Here is a 22,374-nt window from a genome sequence, read left to right on the forward strand (position 1 = left end):
TAACTTTTAATACCTTCAACCTCATGATAGTTTCGTAACTAGGTTTGAGTTTTATATTTTGATCCCTGTTTTATTGGGAGAATGGGCTGCTTTCTTCTCACCTCCCACTTGAAACCTGCAGTGCATTTTCTTTCTTGCGTTTCTCTCCTCCTCTGTCCCCAAACACTTTGGGGTCCACACCCTTGTTTATAAGTCTGCTTCACTGCTTCAGCTGTTTGTGGTCTCAGAGAGGATGGGTGGCACTTTTCAATATGTTATCACACCAGATATAGTTCTAGGAAAAGAAAAAAAAGGTCTTGTTTTGAAGAAGCAAGCAGAAAGAACTGACACAGATGTGCAGAGATGAAACAAACCACAGGTTGATTTTAAACCTGTCTGCTGGAGGGAAATCAGAGAACAGGGACCAGAGGGAGCATGACGAGAGAATGGAGAGGAGAGTCTGGTGCCTCAAAATAATGACCTGTTGGTAATAAGAAAGTTTTTCTCATGGGCAATCTTGGTTCACACTTAAAGGTGGATTTTTAAAAAAATATTTGCAGATTGATTCATAACTACAAATTTCCATGTGCAGTCATTTGAGAGCTGAGCTCATCACTTTGCTGCTCCCCTTATCTCCATGGTCAAGTACTATGTTTAGAATCATAGGCAACACCTTACCCCCACCCCTCTTCTCCCTTCTTTCTTTCTCTCTTTCCTTCCTGCCCTTACCCTCTCCCTCCTCTCCCTCCTCCTCCTCCCCCTCCTTCACTAGCTTTTTTTTTCAGTTAGAGGGAAGAGAGGAAAGGGTAGCTCCCTTTTTCCTCTGAAGTTCAAGGCTGCTCATTAAACTGTAAAGCATTAGAGCAGAGTTGGGTCACCCTCTCTCTCCACCAGCTGGGTGGTGTGTCTGGGCCACAGTTTTCAAGGATGAAAGCAGCTTTTGCTACTCCAGTTCTTTGGAGATAAAAGCTTAAAACCACTATGGAGCTGATAAATGGGGAATATTAGAACGCCAGAGTCAGGAAATTATGGGCCCTTAGTCCCTCTTGGGCAGGACTGTGTCCTAAGTCAGTACAGAGGATGCATTGCCTTGTTTTTTCTTTTCTCCAGGCTTTTGTCTTCACTGACACTCTTTGTTGTTATATATATTTCAAAACCAAATACTAAAGAAGGAAGAGAACTTCAGCGTCCAACCTGCCAGGAAACAAAGGAGAAATGGTGATTTCTTAGTTTATAAATCTCCATTTTCTCCATCCAAATGGACTCAAATTTATTTAGGTCTTTCTGGGTGCCTGACAAAGCAGGTGTGAAGCTCATCTAAGGTGAGCCAGGAACCTAAGAGAGAGAGTTTAAGGTGTTAAGAACTTATCGGGGCTCACTTCTGCCTAGCAGCAATCACACAGAACCCAGAGCCAAATTTCTGAATTTCCAGGGGGCTGAAATTTCAAATAAAGGAGTGTCTCTGGATATCCTCCCACGGAACCTTTCAAAAAAAACAGATACAATCTGGAAGTATTTTCCTTCCAAAAGAGAAATATTCTGCCCTTCCCTCATGCTTTCTTTTTTTTCTCTTCTATCCCTTCCCCCCTCTCTCCCTTTCTTTCTTCCTCCCTCCCTTCCTCCCTTCTTGAATGTAGTCTTAGAAAGATCTCTGTCCCCAAAATTATTTTTCTGTCCTCTGTATAATCAGATGTCACCAAAACATATACAGAGGGTGCCAAAAAAAATGTATACACGTTTTAAGAAAGGAAAAAACTATTAAAATTACACTGATGGTAACCACTTTGAGCACCTCTTGTAATTGCAGACGTCAAACGTGACTTGTATTAATCTTTTGTTATCGGTATATATTGAGTATTAGAATTTTAATACAGTTTTTCTTTCTTAAAATGTGTATACTTTTTTTTGGCACCCTCTGTATATCACCGTACATATCTCCATTGTCCACATAAAAAACATACATGAACATGCTCTTTGAGATTTGGAAATGTTTTACATCATCCCTTTCCTTATTGAATTCATATTTCCATTCCACCCCCCCACCCCCAACAGAATTTTGTCTTAATTGTTAAGGCAACTTCTCAGATAAATTGTCAAAGTTAAATTTTATATTTGTCACAAAAGAAAAATTCCTGAGAAAGCTATCATAACTATTCTCTATTGACAAAGACATTTAATTGAGAAGAAAAAAAAAAGATATTTAGATGAATATGAACATATTAGACTTTTTAGAAAAGAATTTCTTAAATTTAAGATATTAGGCTCAGTATAAGACTGTATGTTCGGTGAGTAGGATAAATCAGTATTTCAGAAGGAGTCTTATCTCATTAAAATCTTTCAGAAAATTGATGGCACATTTTATTAAGAATGTTACAAACATCCCTGAAGGTTCTGCTGATCCCACCACACCACAAAGTCCTACTTCAGCCCAACTAGTAGTTTGGGACAATTTTCCATCTTATAATATAATGTATTTTTATACTTAAAAGTCTTTTTAGATCATCCTATCACATTTCATTGTTAGAAAAATATATGCATGTGTGTATATATATATATATATATATATATATATATATATATAATTTTCTTATGATTAAATGGTTTTAAATATTAAAATTTGGATACAGTTATCATGACACTTATGGGCACACTGTTGATCAAAGCAACATAAATATATTACACATATTGATAATCACCATCTTCAACATGAAATAAAATTTTATTGGAAATGTGTCTCTTAATGAGATGGATGGAGTTGACTTTTTTCAATCAGTTCATTTATCCATGGATGAATATTACTCTTTGCTATAGTGAAACAGAAATTAGTTATATATTCTTATGTTTTGTTTCTATAGGTGTAAGCACTAAGAAGCCAAGTTCACATAAACAAATAAATGATAATGAAGGCAATTGTGTTATAGCAGTGTTACCCAATTCTTTGTGCTAAATAGATGTTCTCTAGTGTGCAATTTTAATTTCCTTGTCACTTCTTTTACTATATTTTAATTTTCATGTATTTTCTTAGTTAATGTTCTGGGGATTATAATGAACATCTTAATTTATAACAATCTAATTTGGGTTAAAACCACATAAATTTTAATAATATATAAAAAACTTTAATCTTGTATAGCTTCACCTGCTCTCTCCTTCTTTCTGATGTTACCGTCATATAAATTACATCTTTATTTATTGTATGCCCATCAACACAGATTTGTAATTATTGCTTTATACAGTTTTCTTTTACATAAGATGGGGGAAAGTTATAAACAAAAAATACTTTCATACTGTCTTTAATATTTACCTATGCAATTACCTTTGCCAGTGATCTTTATCTTTTCTTATGGCTTCAAATTAATGAATAGTGTCCTTTCATTTCAACCTGAAAGACTCCTGTTACCATTTCTTTTTTTTTTAACTTTATTGGGGAACAGTGTGTTTTTCCCAGGACTCATCAACTCCAAGTCAAGTTAGTTGTGGAGGGCGTAGCTCAGCTCCAAGTCCAGTCACCGTTTTCAATCTAGTTGTAGGGGGCACAGCCCACCTCTCATGCAGGAGTCAACTGGCAGCCTTGTTGTTAATAGCACGCGCTCTAACCAACTGAGCCATCCAGCCACTGGTCGGTAGCTCGTGGCAGCTTGCAGCTGCTCAGCTCAAGGTGCAGTGTTCAATCTTAGTTGTGGGGCGGGGCGCAGCCCACCATCCCATGCAGCAATCTTTGTTGTTAAGAGTGCGCTCTCCACCAGCTGATCCATCTGGCTGCTTTTTGGCAGTTCAGCGGGCAGCTCAGCTCAGGGATAGCTCACTGGCCCATGGGGGAATCAAACTGGCAACCCTGCTGCTCAGAGCTCAGGCTCTAACCAACTGAGCCCTCCGGCTGGCCCCTGTTACCATTTCTTATAAGGCAGGTTCTATACTATATTTCTACTATAAATGAAATTCCTCAGCTTTTTATGTCTGAAAATATACTTATTTCTCCTTCATTCTTGAAGATTAGTTTTGCCAGATACAAAATTCTTGGCTGACCATTTTTTGTTCAGGACTTTAAATATGTTATCCATTATCTTCTGCTCTCCACAGTTTCTAATAAGAAATCACTTGTCTTATTAAGGATCCTTTGTACATGGTTAAGTCATTTCTCTATTTCTGCTTTAAGATTCTCTTTGTTTTTGGCTTTTGACAGTTTGATTAGGATGTCTATAGATGTGGATTTCTTTGAGTTGATCTTACTTGGAATTTGTTGAGCTTCTTGGATATATAGATTAATGCTTTTCATCAAATCTGGGAAGTTCTTTGGCTACTTTTTCCTCAAATATTCTTTCTGCCCCCTTTTGTCTTGCTTATCATTCTGAGAGTCTTACATATGTATATGCTTGATGGTGTCTTACGGTCCACTCAAGCTCTAATCATTTTTCTTAATTCTATTTTCCCTCTGTTCCTCAGTAAGTGTAACTGCAACTGACCTCTCTTAAGTTTGCTGATTCCTTTTTCTACCTGGTCAAAGCTGATGTTGAGCCTCTCTAGTGAATTTTTCATTTCAGTTATTATATTTTTCATCTCCAGGATTTCTATTTTGATCTTTATTTTATAATTTCTATCTTCTTGTCAATGTTCTTTATTGTTGCCACATTGTTCTCATGTTTAGTTTCCTTTAGTTCTTTGAACATTTTATTTGTTTGTTTATTTATTTATTTATTTATTTTAAACTTTATTGGCAAGCAGTGTGTTTTTCCAGGACCCATCAGCTCCAAGTGAAGTCGTTATCTTCAATTTAGTTGTGGAGGGTGCAGCTGAGTTCCAAGTCAAGCCGTTGTTTTCAATCTAGCTGTGGAAGGCGCAGATCACTGGCCCATGTAAGAATAGAACCAGCAACCTTGGTGTTATGAGCCTGCGCTCTAACCACCTGAGCTAACCAGCCGCCCAGTTTTTTGAACATTTTAAATACATGATATAAAATCTTTGTCTTAGTAAGTCCAACATCTGGGCTTCCTCAAGGACAGTTTCTACTGACTGGTTTTATTATTTTTTTTTCTGTGTATGAGCCATGCTTTCTTGTTTCTTTGCATGTTTCATAATTTTTTTATTGAAAACTGGACAATTTAAATAACATTACAAGGAACTCTGGAAATCAGATTCCATCCCCTCCCTGGGTTATTTGTTGTTGTTTAGTGACTTTTCTGAACTAGTTTTGGAAAGACTGTATTCTTTGTCATGTGTGGCCACTGAAATCTCTGCTTAGTTGCTTAGTGGTCAGCTGATGTTGGACAGAGATTTCTTTAGATACTTAGAACCAATAAGTCTTAGTCTTTGCCAAGGGGCTCTGTATGTCAGCTGGGACATGCATTCAACACTCAGCTAAACACTATATAACTCTGCCCAGGATTAGCCAGGGTTGAGAGTTTATGGCCTTCTCAGATCTTTTCTAAGCAAGTGCACAGCTCTGAGCATGCACACAGCCCACACATGTTTGATCTTCTAGGATTTCAGGAATAGGTCAGAGCTTTTCAAAGCCCCCAGTGACCATCTCTTTCCCAGGTTTTCCTTTTTAAGATTTTGGTTCACCTATTATTTGTCCCCAACACTTACCACTGCCTTAGGCTGCTCCACTGTTCACCAGTTGCCTCTGATTGTTTCCAACAAGCAGGCTCAGGGAAAAGGTTGTTCCCACTGGGCAACTCTAAGTTGGGTTAAGTAAAGACAGCCTTGCAAACAGGGTCTTCCAGGGACCCAACCGAGAGATCAAATTATGTCCATTTCAGGGAATGGGGCTTTGAAGAAGCTCCAAACCCGTTCTCTCACCACTCCAATGCCTGCAGCCTGCTGGTTTTCACTGTGACTGAAGGCTCTTGGTTTTCTACACTACCACAGAGCTCAGGAGGAGGAGATGAGAATAGTACAAGTTAAAAATGCCACAAAACTCACTGTTCTTATGAAACTTGAGTTGTTTTTCTTGAATAAATGTTCCCTGTGTTGCTATAAGTATTTGTTTAATTTCCGAAGTTCTGAAAAAACTGATACTCAAATTTTTCCCCAATATTTCTCATTGTTTTTATAGAAAAGAGTGTTTTTGAAGGTACTTACTTCACTATTTTCTCTGATGTACCACTTGAATCTTTGAACTTTTTCTCAATGATATGCCATAAATTACATAAATTATGCTTACTGATCTATCAGTAACAACTCAGTGAGGTCCTCTTTTAATGCTTCAAAAAGAAAAAATTAGAAAACCTGTGATTTGACAGAGCATTAAGTACCAGTTATTTAATGTCATTCACTTTTTCAACAATACTTCATATTGTCCCTTGATTTGGCATTCAGTGGTTTATGTACCACAGAGAAATTTCCCATCATAAGATTTAAGATGGTAGGAGGTAGGCCTTGCTTTCAAAGTTGAGAGTTATACCTTCTCATCTGGCCTCCCATCTGTTGACAGAGGTGTCCTCTCGAGTGTAGAATCATAGTCTGAGAGGGAAGGTTGTCATTCTCCCTAAAGTCTCCCCTTAATCCCTTACAGACGTGAAGGGCTGTTTCTTTCTACCTTGTCAAAGGTTTCTTTCCTAACCACTTCTTTTGCTGTCTGTAGCTCTTACACCAAAAAAAAAAAAGTGTTCCTGAGGTTAAAAAGGGGAAGGAAGGCCACACTGCACAATGATCTCTGGTAACTATTCTAAAGCTGATGATAAGGTCACAGAAGAAGATTGGCATCTCAGTCCATGTCACCAAAACCCTGAGAGGTAACTTTTATTATCAGTGGAAGTCACAAGGTTTCTTTACTGGCAAGGCTTTGGGGACTACATTCTGCCTTGAAGTTGTATTTGTATCACCAGCACAAGGTACTGGTTCAGACTATATTTTAATTTGGGGCAACTTGAGGACAGAGGGCTGAACAATGGATTATTATTCCATTTTACAGATTCTGAGTTAGATTCAATAACTTCAGTCAAAGAGCTGGGTAGTAGCAAAGCTAGGATTGAAACTTTGTTCTGTTAAATCCCAGTACCAGTGCCTTTGTGCCATTAAAAAAAAAAAGTCACCAGTTGCAGGTTAACCACTCCCAGCACTCATGTGCTTAGCCCAAAGCTATGACCTTGCAAACCATACCCAACATGAGTCTTGCCACAGAGACCATTTTTGCTGGGTTCTTCTTTCTCCTTTAATAGTGGAGAGCAGATTCATTCACTGGGCAACTCCCCTAATTGTCTTTTGTCCTACTGAAGAGAATTATCTTGTCCTGCAGGATTCTGGAGCACTTGAAGTAAGTGACCCTGAGTGTGGCTCCTATAGACAAGAGATACCCCTAAAACTGGGGTAGGAGGGTAGGAAGACTTCCAAAGACTTTGAGAGGGATGCCATCCCATGAGGTGGGTGTCTCCTCTTTGCAACATGAAAACAGAAACACCATTGAAAAGCATGTTCCTTTAGACCCAGCAGCTTGGTCGTGGCATTTTGTGGTTAGATACATTTTATGTGCACTGTTATGGGCAAAATTACCCGAAGATGAGATTATTTCTGGTTCTGTGGAGGTTTTTTGTGTGTGTTTTAACCTTTTTTCTTTCTTGATTCCAACCACTCCTCAGAGTTTCAATTCCTCCCTCCTCCTTTGTTCTTCTTTCTGTTTCAGGACATTTTACCCCTTAATTATTTCAGATTCTTTTCCCTGTTCTGAAGGTTTTGTATCTAAAAATTAAGTATTTAAAAACATTTTCTGGAGGGAGTGGGAAATTCTCCAGAAGTGGGTACAGAGAGAAATTTGTGAAGCTCTTTCTCTAGTGGAACGAAAGCCACTAGATGATGACATTTCATTTTCCCACTAGTGTGACTTCCTCCTCTAAGTGGTCCACAGATAGTAATTTTTTTCAAAACAGCAAACCATGCAGAAATGTTCAAAATTGCTAAATAAATAGCTGATCATTATAAGCTAAATTATCATACCCCGAAATAATAATACTGTGTGGATTTTCATATGTTCAACACAACACATGCACAGTCACTTAGACATTTGTTTAACTGTTTCCCACTGTGCCTGAAATATATAATGGTATATGTTCATTATTATTTTTCAAATGGATAGATGGATGGATGAATCAATGAATGAACACAGGAATGGGTGAGTAAGATTCCTCAAAGCAAGGATTAGGCCTTACATGTCTGAAATTTGCATACTTGGTATAGCAAAAAGTGGGTATCAGTTGTTTACAGTAGAAAAGCTTTGCTATGTTCCTGTGCTTTTGTTGGGGTTTTTTTTAAGTTGCAGAAAAGGAGTTTATTAGAAGTGAAAATACATTTCAAAGAAGCAGAAGTGGGCCCAAGCAGTAGAGAATGGCTCAAGGGCCATTATTAGAAAAGAGAGTACACTCCAAAGAGTTTGGAGGGGACTGAGCAAAGGAAGCTCAAAAGGCCTATGTTCCCGTGTTTTTTTACCTTGAAGTTCTGCTGTTAAATTTAGCCCAGATTATCACAGATTGGCCTTTGATCAAAATAGTTGTCTCTTACTGGTTCATCTTTACTTCTGTTCTCTTACCCAAATCCAACTATCAGAGCTGTTTTCCTCAATCACTAAAAAGCAAGGTTCTTTGATCATTGTTCCAGACTTACCTCTTACTGCTTAGTTAAAACTACTCTCTGTAACCTACACCCCTTAACGTCACCTCACTCACTTGCCTGATTGCCAGTACTGAGTTTCCCCAGCTTTGGTCTTTCTTTTCTAGTATGGATTTGAAGAGGATCTGCATATGCTACCCCAAAATATGCCACATTGATATTAGGATTATTGTTAGCTGAAGGCAATGGACAAACAGCAGACACAGGAGAACTCTTTGTTCTCTCTCTTTCCGTGTAGAAGTAGGGCAAAATTTCTCTTTGCAAAGGTGTTCCCCCTCTTCCACACCAGGAAGAGGAGAATGACTCTTCATCACTGAAGACCACTTTTACCACCAGAGACAACAAGGAGATGAGTCTGCATAACAAATCTTATTAAACAACCCTTATCTATCCCACAATTCCTAATCACCTTCCCACTCTTTACCACCACCAGGAGCGCAAACCTCCCCCTACCTTCCTTTGCTTATCACTTCTCTACAATTTATCATCCTTTGTTAAAATGGTATGTAGCCCCCGACTCTAGCCACTTCTCTGGGATTTTTCACTTCTTTTCTGTGAAGCCCCTATGCATATAAAAATGATAATAAAATTTGTATGCCTTTTCTTCCATTAGTCTGTCTTTTGTCAATTGAATTTGCCAGTTAAAGAATAAAGAAAAAGTTTTTTCCTATAGATTTTATATAAATTGGTAGCCCTGAGAAAATAGATAGCCCTGGACTGGCCGAGTGGCGCGTTGGTTAAGAGCTGGCTTGCCAGAGGGCCCCGGTTCGGATCCCACATATGAGGGCCAGTGACACTGCCCTCTACAGCTAAGATGCTGAACAACAGCTCAACCTGGAGCTGGGCTGCCGTGAGTCGCTGGCGACGGCGTAGGCTGCAGTCCCTGTGGCAGTGGGTTGCCATGGGCTACCGTATGTAGCCAGCAGCCAGCGTGAGCAGCCAGCAGCTGCTGTGAGCGGCCATCCAGAAGCCGGCGACTGATCTGCCTCGCCTGGGAAGAGCGCAATGATGGTGCCAACTTGGGCCAGTGAAGCAACGTCCTCCACAACTAAGACTGAAGAACAAAAGGATAGTAACTTGTCTGTTCCCCTTCCCCCAACTCCCCAATAAAAAAAAAACAAAAAAAACCAACACATAAATAAATAAATAAATAAATAAATAAATAAATAAATACATAAATAAATAAATAAATAAAAGAAAATAGATAGCCCTAAGCTAATTCCTATGTAAGAATTCTTGCTCTCTCATAGAGCTTTTGGCCATTCAGTTAGTCAATATTTACTCATTTAAAAAATGCACATTGATCAATGACTTTTTTCCTGGCACTGTCCTAGGGGACTGGAGATACAAAGTTTAAGAAGAAATGGCCCCTGCCCTTGAGGAGTGAAGGGTAAGGTTGAAACAGATACATAAATAAATAAGTGGACCACAGGAGCAGGGCGAACATTTCTACCTGGGATACTAGAAAAGGCTTCATGGAGGTCTTAGCCCTTAGATGAAGCCCTGAAAGATGAGGGGACATTTCCCAGGTTGGTAGGACAAACAGACGACAGAGGAGCCATGTGAGCACAGGCTTGGAGTGCCTACAGTGGGGAGAGTGCAAATAGCTCGGTACTCCTTTATTTATTTATTTATTTATTTTTAAAGATTTTTATTGGGGAATTGGGGGAGGGGAACAGATAAGCTGCTGTCGTTTTTTGTTCTGCAGTCTAGTTGTGGAGGACGTCGCTTCACTGGCCCAAGTTGGCACCATCATTGCGCTCTTCCCAGGTGAGGCAGATCAGTTGCCAGCTTCTGGACGGCCACTCACGCTGGCTGCTGGCTACACACGGTAGCCCATGGCAACTCACTGCAGCAGTGGCTGCAGCCTACACCGTCACCGGGGACTCATGGCAGCCCAGCTCCAGGTTGAGCTGTTGTTCAGCATCTTAGCTGTGGAGGGCAGTGTCACTGGCCCGCATATGTGGGATCCGAACTGGGGCCCTCTGGCATCCCAAGCCAGCTCTTAACCATCGCGCCACTCAGCCGGCCCTCGGTATTCCTTTATGGTTCACATCCATGACAGACAGTGTAATGGTAACTGAATGTGGACTCTGAGGCTTGAGTCAGATCTCAGCTCTGCCACTTACTGAATGCATGATCTTGGGTGGGTCATTTTACCCCTTGGGCCTTAAACTAAAATGGAGATAATAATTATACCTATCTCACTCATACGGTTGATGTGAGAAATAAGTGAATCAAGGCACTTAGAACTATGCCTGGCACTATCTAAGTGTTAGCTGTTACTTACATATTTTTTCATTTTGCCCATTTTTGACATTTATATAAATAGAATCATACTACAGATATCTTTAGAAGACGTTTTTAGTCAACATTATGTTTTAAAATTTATCCATATTGATGTGTGCATCTGTAGCTCATTCATTTTCCTTCTTAGCTCACACATGGTGCATATGCCTTATCTCTGTATGGTGATCATGAGCTTTGGAGAGCAAGGACCCTGTTTTTTATATTCCTGCTTTCAAGACGTTCTTTCTTGTTGGCATTTGTGATTTGTCCTTTGAGATTGTTAACTATGTTTTTCAAATCTCTAAGTTGAAACAGAGAAGACTAAGAAACTTATCAAGGGTTACTGAGATTTTTACAGAGCATGGTGACTGCTCATTCTCTGTTCCCACCGAGGCTCCAATCGGAGAAATGGCCCAAGCTGCCCTGTAAGACATTTAAGTTAAATAATTATAACTCAGTATGTACAGTGAGCCATGTGCCGTGTCAGTTCTTTTACGTGAATTATCCTATTTAATCCTCAAAGCAAGCCAAAAGAGGAAGTATATTAGTTTGCTAGAGCTGCTTTGACGAAGTACCCCAAACTAGGTGGCTTAAATAATAGAAATGTATTGTCTCACAGTTCTGGAGGCTAGAAGCCCAAGATCAGCGTGTCTTGATCTTGGGTTGGTTCCCTTTGAGGCGGTGGAAGGGGATCTGTTCCATGCCTCTCTCCCAGTTTCTGGTGGTTTGCTGGCAGTGTTCCTCGGCTTATAGATCTCTGTCTTCATTTTCACATACATTCTTCTTGTGTCCAAATTTTCCCTTTTCATAAAGACAAGTCATATTGGATTAGGGGCCCACTGTATCCAAGTATGACCTCATCTTAACCAGTTACATCTGCTATGGCCTTATTTGTAAATAAGGTCACATTCTGAGGTACTGGAGGTTAGGGCTTCAACATATGAATTGGGAGTTCAGGAATTCAACCCATAACTAGAAGATATTATTTTTTCCATTTAAAGATAAGGAAATAAGCCTAGAGAGGTTATGCTAACTTACTGAAGTGGAATGGCTGGGGACCCCAGGGTTAATATGGTAACCTGGTGGTTCTGAGGTGGGAGGGAATGGAAATGGTGCAGATCTCCAAGAGCCACCGAAATGCTGCGGTGACCCAGGTCACCTGCAGTCACTCCATAAAGCTGTTTTTTGTTTTTTGTTTTTTGTTTTGCCTGCTCCTTTTTTTCTTTTTTTTTTTTTTTAAAGATTTTTATTGGGAAATTGGGGGGATGGGAACAGTGCTGGGGAATTGGGGAAAGGGGAACAGACAAGTTGCTGTCGTTTTGTTCTTCAGTCTAGTTGTGGAGGACGTTGCTTCACTGGCCCAAGTTGGCACCATCATTGCGCTCTTCTCTGGCGAGGCAGATCAGTCGCTGGCCTCTGGACGGCCGCTCACTGCGGCTGCTGGCCGCTCACGCTGGCTGCTGGCTACACACGGTAGCCCATGGCAATCCACTGCCACAGGGACTGCAGCCCACGCCGTCGCCAGCGACTCACGGCAGCCCAGCTCCAGGTTGAGCTGTTGTTCAGCATCTTAGCTGTGGAGGGCAGTGTCACTGGCCCTCATATGTGGGATCCGAACCGGGGCCCTCTGGCATCCCAAGCGAGTTCTTAACCATCGCGCCACTCGGCCGGCCCTCCATAAAGCTGTTTTGATGAGAGGTAATGGTATGAGTTCTGGCATTAGTCCAATCTGTCACTGACTAGCTGTATGCTCTCAGGAAAGTTATGTAAGCTCTCAGATTCCCATTGTTTCATCTACAAAATGAGATAATAGCACCCACTCGTGAGGTTGTGAAGATTAAAGGACATGGAACAATGGGTGAGAAATGTAATAATGACCAAAACTGACACCCATCCTCTCATCCCAGCTACAGCAAATGCAGCTCCAATCCACATCCATATTTTCTACATTAGGGACAATTTTTTTATATGATAAACACATAACATAAATTTACAATATTAATTTTTAAGTCTATAGTAGAGGATTGTTATATATATGCACAATGTTGAAGGACTCATCTCTAGAACTTTTTTATCTTGTGTGACTGAAACTCTATGCCCACTGAACAGCTCCCCATTTTCCCTCCCTTCAGCCCCTGGCAACCACCAATCTGCTTTCTGTTTCCATGAATTTGACTACTTTAGACACATTACATAAAGGGAATTTTACAGTATTTGTCTTTTGGGGATTGGCTTGTTTTATTCAGCACAATGTCCTCAGTGTCCATCCATGTTCTAGCATATGACAGGATTTCCTTGTTTTTTAAGATATATATCACATTTTCTTTATTCATTCATCCATTGCAGATATGCAGGTTGTTTCCATATTTGACTCTTGTGAAAAATGCGGCAATGAACATGACAGTACAAGTATCAGTTCAAGACCTTCATTTTAATTCTTTTGGATACGTGCCCAAAAGTGGGATTGCTGGATCATGTGGTAGTTCTTTTTTTTTTTTTTTTTAGGAACCTTTCTACTATAGTCCATCACTGGCTACACCGTTTTACAATTCAGGCTCATTTTAATTAATTTAATTTAGATCGTTCAGTGCAGCCCTTGAGTGCACTGGGGTTGGGGAGTGGTGGAGGGTCAGAAAGGAGGGAAGGAAAGGAGATCTAAAGGAAGGTATCAACTGTAGCTGTCTGCCTCCCAGTATTTCTCAAGTGGGGGAGGGGCACTCTTGGCATTTGGGGCTGAACAGTTCTTCCTCTTGAGCCGCTGTCCCATGCATTGCAGAAAGGTTACCAAGACATTAAATACCAGTAATACCCCCCAGTTATTGTGCAACCCAAAACACCCACACATTTCAAAATTCTCCCCACTAAGGATGGCCCCAGCCATGACTGAGAAGGACTGGAGGTTCCAGCAGGCCCCAGGCTGCACACAGTCTTTGGGAGCCCACCAGCAACCAGCAGAGTGGGGAGCCCACTGCTGGGACTCAGGTATCTCTTCATGACTGAATGACTAGAATTCCTCTGGGGTGGTCCTTTCTCATGACTGGATTTCTCCAGCCCCATTTTTCGTATCCTCCCTTTGGAGAAGCTGGTATAATTTCAAGGGTGCAGTTAAAGGAGGAGGGGACAGGTTCTTAGCTTGGAGAGCAGCACAAAGAGGCTCTTCAAAAGCACTTGTTAATACAATGAAATACCACTACATACCTATTAGAATGTCCAAAATCCGGAACACTGACAACACCAAATGCTGGCAAGGGGGTGGAGCAATAGGAACTCTCATTCATTGTGGGTGGGAATGCAACATGGTATTTTGAAAGACAGTTTTGTCAGTTTCTTAGAAAAGCTAATATACTCTTACCTTACAACCCACGTGAGTTAAAAACTTATGTCACACAAAAACCTGCACACAGATGTTTATAGCAGCTTTACTAATAACTGCCAAAACTTGGAAGCAATCAGGATACCCTTCAGCAAGTGAATGGATAACTAAACTGGTTTACCCAGTCAATGGAATATTATTCAGGTCTAAAAAGAAATGAGCTACCAAGTCGTAAAAGACATGGAGGAACCTTAAATGCAGAAACCTTAAGTGAAAGATGCCAATCTGAAAAGTCTACATTTCCTATGATTCCAACTATATGACATTCTGGAAAAGGCAAATCTATGGAGACAATAAGATCAGTAGTTGCCAGAGGTTTGGGGGGTAGATGAATAGGCAGAACACAGGGTTTTTAGGGCATTAAAACTACTTTATATGATACTATAATAATAGACACATGTCACTTTATATTTGTCAAAACCTACAGAGTGTACAGTACCAAGAGTGAGCCTTAAGTTAAACGATGACTCTGGGTGATAATGACATGTCAATGTAGATTAATCAATTGTAACAAATGTACCACTGTGATGGAGATACCGATAATGGGGGAGGCTATGCATGTGTGGGGGCAGAGGGTATACAGAAAACTTCTGTACCTTCCACTCAATTTTACCGTGAACCTAAAACTGCTCCAAAAAATAAAGGAAATATGTTAAAGCTATATTAACATATAGTTTTAAAAAACCTATTCAGTAAATAAAGTTGCCAGAAGTAAATACCTTGGGTCAACAGCTCCCCACCATCATCTCCATTTGCATTTTCTGAGCTCCTGGCTACCTGAGAGGTCTTATAACACCATGGAGGAGCGCTGGGAAACCCCCAAATGAAATTGCAGCATCACTCGGAGATTTGTGTTGTCATCACTCGGAGATGAGTTCATACAGAACTCAGCACACTTAGGATAGTTGAGTACAGTGATGCTGGCCCCTGGAACTCATGCAGAAGTTCAGGGGTTACTCCTCCCTCTGGGAGGAGCTGCCTGTTGAGTTACATTTTCTCCTTTCTCCTTTAGCTATAAAGTCTGAAGAATCACACCGATGAAGTATTGTAAAATGGAACTTGTTTGACACAAACTAGTTATCTATTTATTGACCATAGATTGAATTGAGCCAGTAAGAGCCTAGATATATGTTAAATTGGGTTTAAGTGTTGTAAAGTTTCTAATCTTCAAGTGCAAGAGGTTTTCACTGAAAAAGACAGCTATTACTGAGAAAATGAAAGCTCTGTCCCTCCAAATGCCGGCATTGATTTAGCATAGTAGCTTGGCTTGCTTTTCTTTCAGATAAATTGTCACTGAAGCAAAACCAAGATAGGAGAAATGTGAACCCCTGTCTTTCAACATAACCCATTGTGTTCAGATTCATAAGACAGTTAAAAGCCCACCTTCCTCTTTAAGAAAATATGAAAGTTGTGGCTTTGAAATAGAATTCATTGTGCTCAGACTTCAAGAGATATCTGTGTTTAGATCTCATCGAATCTGCAGCCCCCTTCCAGAAAAACTCCTTTTTCTCAGTGGTGAGAATAACCCCACCTGGAATGCATGCTTCAAAAGGCTCTTGAAGCCTGTTCATATGAATGAACCTGCTTTCTAAAGGCTGATGCGGAAGCTGCCCTCCTCAGGGTTTAGGCAACCGAGAAAAGAAACCGCCCCAGGGGCAGTGTGGCAGCTGGGACGGCAGAGGCTGCTGCTGGGGTGGCCTGGGCTGCAGCTGAGACTGCCTGCCACTGCCACACGCTGACTGCTCTCTCCAAGATGCAGTCTCTGGACCCTGAGGAGCTCCTGGTCGATGAAGAGGATGATATTTTTGGTGAAGGTAAACAGGTGTTTCCTACGGGAACCATTTTAGTCTGTTTTGCTGACACTACAGGAAACATCAGCCGGTTTGGGCAAGGACTTGAGGACCTTGAATGAATTCTGGATGGGATGGTGGTTGCAGATATCAATCTAGGCACTCAAAGAATATAAGGCAAAGCAGAGTACAAAAGAATGGAATGGTTTCTCCATATTCCTTTTGTGTGTGTTTGTCATGACTAGATAAGGTTAAGTTTAGGTTGTAATTTAGTACTAAATCTTTCCTTATTCCTCTTCAGTGCTCTTTTGTCTAGCTCTGGAGGGAAGCACACAGCGAGGTTGCTAGAGTAGCAGTTGGACAAATGGATCAGACTGGTTCCCCCATGGTATCCTACAGCTTTGATCTGTACTGCCCGGGCTCTCCGCCATTGCATCTCTCACTCTTTCCCGGACCCCAACTCTCCCTGCCTCTCCCTTTTCCTTTTGTTTTAGGCAGGGGTGCTGCAGCCATGCTATCTTCTGACACCCACCAGCACCACCTTAGTATTCCTTCTTCTTTCTCTGCTCTTCCACAGGTAGACCTATGGAGTGGCTGTAAGGTTTGCAATTTTAAGTAGCTAATCTATTCATCTACAGCTTTCTTGTTCAAATGCTGCCTATGAAATTGGCCAACAGGCAAGAGTTTTTCTAGAATTTGGAGCTGTCTGAATAAACAGTGATCTGGACTCATGGACCTCATAAATTTGGTTGTTTTCCATAAGAAACCATATCTAGTAATTAAAAAAAAAACTCTATCAAGTAATTTGTTAAAGGCGCACGAGTAAATTTTGGGGGATTACCCAAGCAATACAAGTTCATTGAAGAAAATTTAAAGGGTATAACATAATAAGACTCTCTTGCAATCTAATCATCTAGGGTATAAATACTTTTAACATTTTGATGTCTGTCTTTCCATTATTTTGTTCTAGCTTCAGAAATATCTAAAACCATAATTTGAGTTTTATCACAACCTAAATCAGCTTGAAGAATATCTACTGGAGCTTCGCTTCTGTTTGCCAAGTTCTCAGTCTTTTGCTTTACTCTGAGGACAGTATTTACAGCCACTTGAAGTTTGACTTACGCTCTGTTGCTTTGCTTCCACTCGTACTTGAAGATGTTTTCTGTGGTTATACCTACTTAGATATTTACTCCCCTCAGGGCTTAAAAAACGTTCACAACTAGGGCATTAAGGCTAGATTGGATAAGTTGGTAATTATTCACCCAGACTCCAAAATGCCCAGGGCACATTTCCTGCCCCAAAGGGGTTTTTCTCTTTTACATCTGGCGACGGTGCTCAAGAGAGCCACCTAGAGACTGAAGCTAACACTATGGATTGTGTGCACCCCACCTCTCAGAGGTCAGACTGCAGTACAGCATGCTTGATGAGCCTGTAGAGTATCTTGAGCATTCATGAGTATTGAGGTGGTTGTTTTAAACTCAGCAGGCACGGTGAAGAGTCAAGTTGGGAGACAGACAAAATTCAGATTCAAATTCTCATTGTGCTTTGTACTACCTGAGCAATTTAAGCAAGTTATTTAACTTGCTAAACTGAACCTCAGTTTCCTCAGTGGTGAATTAGGACAGCAGTACCTATTGGGTTGTACAGATTATCTTCATAATAGATTCCTAAGATTTGCATTGCACTTCACATATGACATGATTTATACTTTCCAGACTGATTATCTCAGTTAACGTAATCTTCAACGATCAGATAGAGAATCCTTGTAAATCCAACATCCGGTTTTTTTGTGTGTTTGGTTTTCAGAGTCATGGCTCACGTTTGCCAGTTGATGTGACAGCTTGATCAGGAGGTCCCTCATTTTAGGCAAGCTCTGTGCAGGGTAACAGTCAAGAGCTTCGTCTCTGGATTTGCACTGCCTGGGCTTTGCCACTTAATTCACTCTGTGACTTTGAGTAGGTTACTTAATCTCTCTGTTCCCTAGTTTACTCACTTATAAATTGGAGTACAAACCTCATAGGGCAGTGTAAGGATTAAATGTTACAAGGAAAGTGTTTTGCCTAGAACATAGTAAGCGCTCAATAAATACTAACTCCTATTATGTATTCACAAAAAGGCTTTATAGAGTAGGTTGGAAAGTGATGTGTACAGGGGATTCAGCTCAGAGTTTTTTCATGTCTGGTTAACCTAGTATATTCAAAATAGGATTTATTTACAGAGACTGAGTTTAGAAACAACTTTTCAGAGGTCCGATAGAGTGGAAACAGCCCTGGAGAAGTTAGGAGTCTGCATTGTAGATCTGCACCTGCTATTACATGGCTATAAGATCTTGCACAAGCCATTCATCCTCTTTGGGCCTTATTCTTCATCAAAAACAAGAGGGTTGAGTATATATTCACTAAGATATCATTTTTTAACCTCCAGCATTCTTACTTAATTCTTTCTGCCCAGATTACATATACCTAGAGGCATTCATGCTTGTTCTAGGTGTCATCCATGCTTTCAGCTCTCTTAGCATGCCTAAGAAAGCAAAAAGCTTCTGGTACAGCTTTCTCTAACATAAAAGAAGGAAAATGCCCAGGAGCTTGTTACTAAGGCAACCATATTTCCTTGCAATGGACACATTCTTAAAGGTCCATTTCCCCCTAAAGGAACACAGATTTGGAATTTAGGCCCATTTGGTTATTAAAAGTAAAAATAAGTTCATTTAGATTTATGTACCACATGAAGGTCTTGGAAGAAAAAAATGAGTCATGCTCACAACATATTGTTTAACTGCCTTTCTGAGATCCTGTTTGCTTCAGCTATTGTTTTCTGTGGTTGAAAAAAAAATGTTAAGGTTCACAGAATGAGGAAGCATTGGTGTGTAGCTGCTTTGGTTGTAGGCGAGAGTTGCATATGGTGTGTGTGTGTATGTGTGGAGAGAGAGAGAGAGAGAGAGAGAGAGAGAGAGAGATCATCTACCTACCCACCAGAAACTCCAATATTTATTTCCTTCTTCTCCTCTCCCCTCCTTTACCCTCCCTTCCCTTCCCCTCCCCTCTTCTCTCTCTCTCTCTCTCTCTCTCTCTCTCTCTCTCTCTCTCTCTCTCTCTCTCTCNACACACACACACACACACACACACACACACACACACACAGCATCCCAGGTTTGCTTTCCAAGCATCACCAACATTATCCTGCCAGTTAGAAAATGGTTACTATCGGGTAGGCTTCATTCTTTCTCGGGGAAATGATTGATTTGATTACTAAGGTATTATAAAACCAGTAAACTGGAATTAGAGTCTCCTTTCCCATATTGTTTCAAACTTACCAAATTAAAGGGCTTTCATCTGTTTTGTCACTGTGCCTTCTTGACAGCCAGCCTGGTTAGTTGAAATAGCTGGATGGATAATAATAGTAATGATAACTACAACAATTTGATGATGATGATGATGATGATGATGATGATGATAGAAAAACAGAAAAAAAGTGTCAGGTACAGTGGAGGCCCTTGGCCAGCTTTCAAGAACAGAACAGAATAAATGTGTGGGATGAAAGAGTTATCCAGGTAGTCAATTGTTAGTTTAGCAGCCAAAATTACTCCTTGACCCAAGTTAAAGTTGCAGTTGCTTCTTTCCTTAGAACCAGAAGCCCTCACTGCCTCCATCGTCAGCACTGCTCAGTAATCTGTTGACAAGTGCAATAATTAAAATAATAAAAGACTACGAGTTCACAGTTATATATGCAAAGTATTTATCAGGCTCATATACTCCTTGAACACTCGCATAAGATCTCTCTTCTAGAAAGACCACAGAAACCTGCAAAGCTTTGCCAGACCTTCGAATGTTCTCCAGAGCTGGTATAATGCAGCATAGCATGAGAACAGTTTTTCTATCCTGGATCTTGTGTATAGGATCTAGGAAGTTGTTTCAACCTCCCCAGTGAAGGAGAAATCTCCCAGATGGAGATGAACTGGCAAAAAGAAGTCCCCTCAAACATTAGCTGCCTGTTACTCTTAAAGAGACCAACAGATAGTTGGAAAAACATGCAACTCACTTTGAACCAAATCTCTCTCCTTTCCCCAAGCCAAGTAAATTAACAAAATTTCCCTTTCAAAGGGAACTTTAGTTCAGAGAGAGCAAGAAAATTGCAAAAGATTTGTCAAAAAAAGAATTGTAAATAGAATAGATGTCCACTTTCTGTCTTTTTGGAAGACAAGCTAAATTAAAAAAAAAAACGTAAACAATTATGCAATCTGTTGTAGTCTAGTATATTTTGATGTTGTTTACTGAATTACATATGCCCTTACCAAAATTAAAAGAAAGAAGGAAGAAAGGAAGATGAGATTAAATTACAATTATGTATAAAACCAATAAATCCTCAAAGTTCAGACTGGTTCAGTGATATGCTCTATGGGAAAATTATTAAAAGTGTCTGCACTTTGGCTAGAAAGAGATGGAACTTTTTCTTGATTGTGGCATGTTTTATATCATATGAATATAATAGCTGTTATTTAGCTATGATGGGCCTTTCTCCAAAACATCCATATCTGGGGGTCTCAAGTGAACACAAGTAACCAAATTGGAGGAGGGGCAGGAAGAAGTCGCCCTGGTTTCCTTGGTGGAAAAGAGTTTGTCACTCTTTGTTTTCATGATTTGACAAAGTTGCTTGGATCAATTTCCACCCTTGGAAGTCATTTTCCCTGCTTTCTTTGTCACAGGGTCTGGATGCAGACACAGACCTCCCCACAGTAATTCATGCCTGTGTGACCTCTGCTTTGGATTACTGCAAAACAATCTCTTCCCATAGATGTCTAGGAAGCCTTCTTTGGCTGGTGCCAAAGAGATGGTGTCATTTCAGGGGCACAAACTAAAATAGCACATTGCACTAAAGATATGCAGGCTCTTAGCCACTAGTCCACCCCTGATTTATGGCCTCCAGTGACCTCACTGTGACCTATTTAGATTAGATCAAAGCCAAAAGGGGCCAAATGTTACAAATAAAGCATTTTTTAAAAAATGCTTATTTAATATCTCTACAAGCAGCCAGAAAAGTCTTTTTAGGAATGGTATGTGACATACTTGAGTATGTTTTCTATAAGACTTGAATTGAAAAGTAAAAGTACATGCATACCCATTGTATGTGTGGCAAAACAATTTTCTTTTACAGAAAAATAAATGTATAGTTGTTATGACCAAAACAGTGAAACAAATTGAGAGTATTGTTCTTCCTCCTTAATAGAAGTCACTTCACTTACTCAAGTCAACATATTCACTAAAGAGATGTGATTTATGTGATTTATCCAGTTAACCACACCTCATGTGTTCTATTGTGCATAGCAAGTGTCAGCTTATTCAACTTCTTGTTTATTTTTGGATGGCTAAATTTTGCCTATTGATTGTTTGCCAAACAGCTGTGATATTTAACAAAGATGTTTACAATTCAATCATTTTACAGGAGAGTTTAAAGAAGGAAAAGGTATTGTTGAGTCAAGTTGAATGACTATTGCAAGTACCAGAAAAAAGGCAGGGAAGGGTTGGAAAGGAAAAAAAGAAAAATAGTAACTGGTCCTAGCAAGTAAAAATAGAGAGAAGAATGCAAACCCCAAAATGTTGGTGTGATATTGAACATTCATTTACTTTCTTGACATCCAGTATGTTCCACGCTGTACTGGGAGATGGTTTCGGGGGAGTCTGGAATGTGGATGTGCCCAGCTGACTAAGAGAGTGATGCTTGAATAGCATGTGTACATCAGAGTGAAGGGGGGTTTGTCCAGAATCTGAAGTGTTCGATCCTTGTCGATAGACAAGCCAGGTTATTTAAGCTGAAAACAACTTCACTTTTTGTTGTGTAGAGAGAATACTTTATCAGTCATCTAGAATTTCCCTTCAAGAATAAAAGAACAGGGCCAGCCGAGTGGAGCGTTGGTTAAGAGCTGATTTGGGACACCAGAGGGCCCTGGTTCGGATCCCACATATGAGGGCCAGTGACACTGCCCTCTCCAAAAAAAACAACAACAAAAAAAGAATTAAAGAACAACCTAGTTGATCATTTTCAGATATTTTTAAGAGAAAGATTTTGATCTATGCTGGGAAAACAATCAAACGGCAGACATAATAGCCAGTTTTACTCCAGAAGGTAAATTGATAATTTATATGATTATCGTTCTTTCACATGTGGACTTTCTATATCTTGTGTTTTTTCATAACATAAGAAACATTTGTTAAGCCTCATCTTGCTTAACAAAATGCTTCAGGCAAAAGATATTTAAAAATCAATGATGGATACAAAGTAAAAATTTTGGACCTTAAAATATTAAAGTGAGGAATATATGAACTTTTGGAGGGATGTGGTGTCTTTTCC

The 22,374-nt window shown here is 40.1% G+C and overlaps 1 protein-coding gene across 4 annotated transcripts in view; it reads left to right on the top strand.

The window, feature by feature from the left end:
- RIPOR2 (RHO family interacting cell polarization regulator 2) overlaps window positions 1-22,374 on the top strand; it is a 206,525-nt gene that overhangs the window by 64,385 nt on the left and 119,766 nt on the right. Inside the window, exon 1 of one of the 4 annotated variants that reach the window (XM_019668176.1) lies at window positions 15,883-16,053. The exons of 2 other annotated variants lie outside the window; for them this stretch is intronic. In XM_019668176.1, the coding sequence (XP_019523721.1) occupies window positions 15,993-16,053 (61 nt within the window). In that variant the 5' untranslated portion in view covers window positions 15,883-15,992. Of the gene's footprint in view, window positions 1-15,882; window positions 16,054-22,374 lie in introns of those variants that run through there. One more of the 4 variants, XM_019668178.1, reaches the window with a different exon arrangement.

The sequence above is a fragment of the Hipposideros armiger genome, unplaced genomic scaffold, assembly GCF_001890085.2.
Source record: "Hipposideros armiger isolate ML-2016 unplaced genomic scaffold, ASM189008v1 scaffold_519, whole genome shotgun sequence".
Taxonomy (NCBI): domain Eukaryota; kingdom Metazoa; phylum Chordata; class Mammalia; order Chiroptera; family Hipposideridae; genus Hipposideros; species Hipposideros armiger.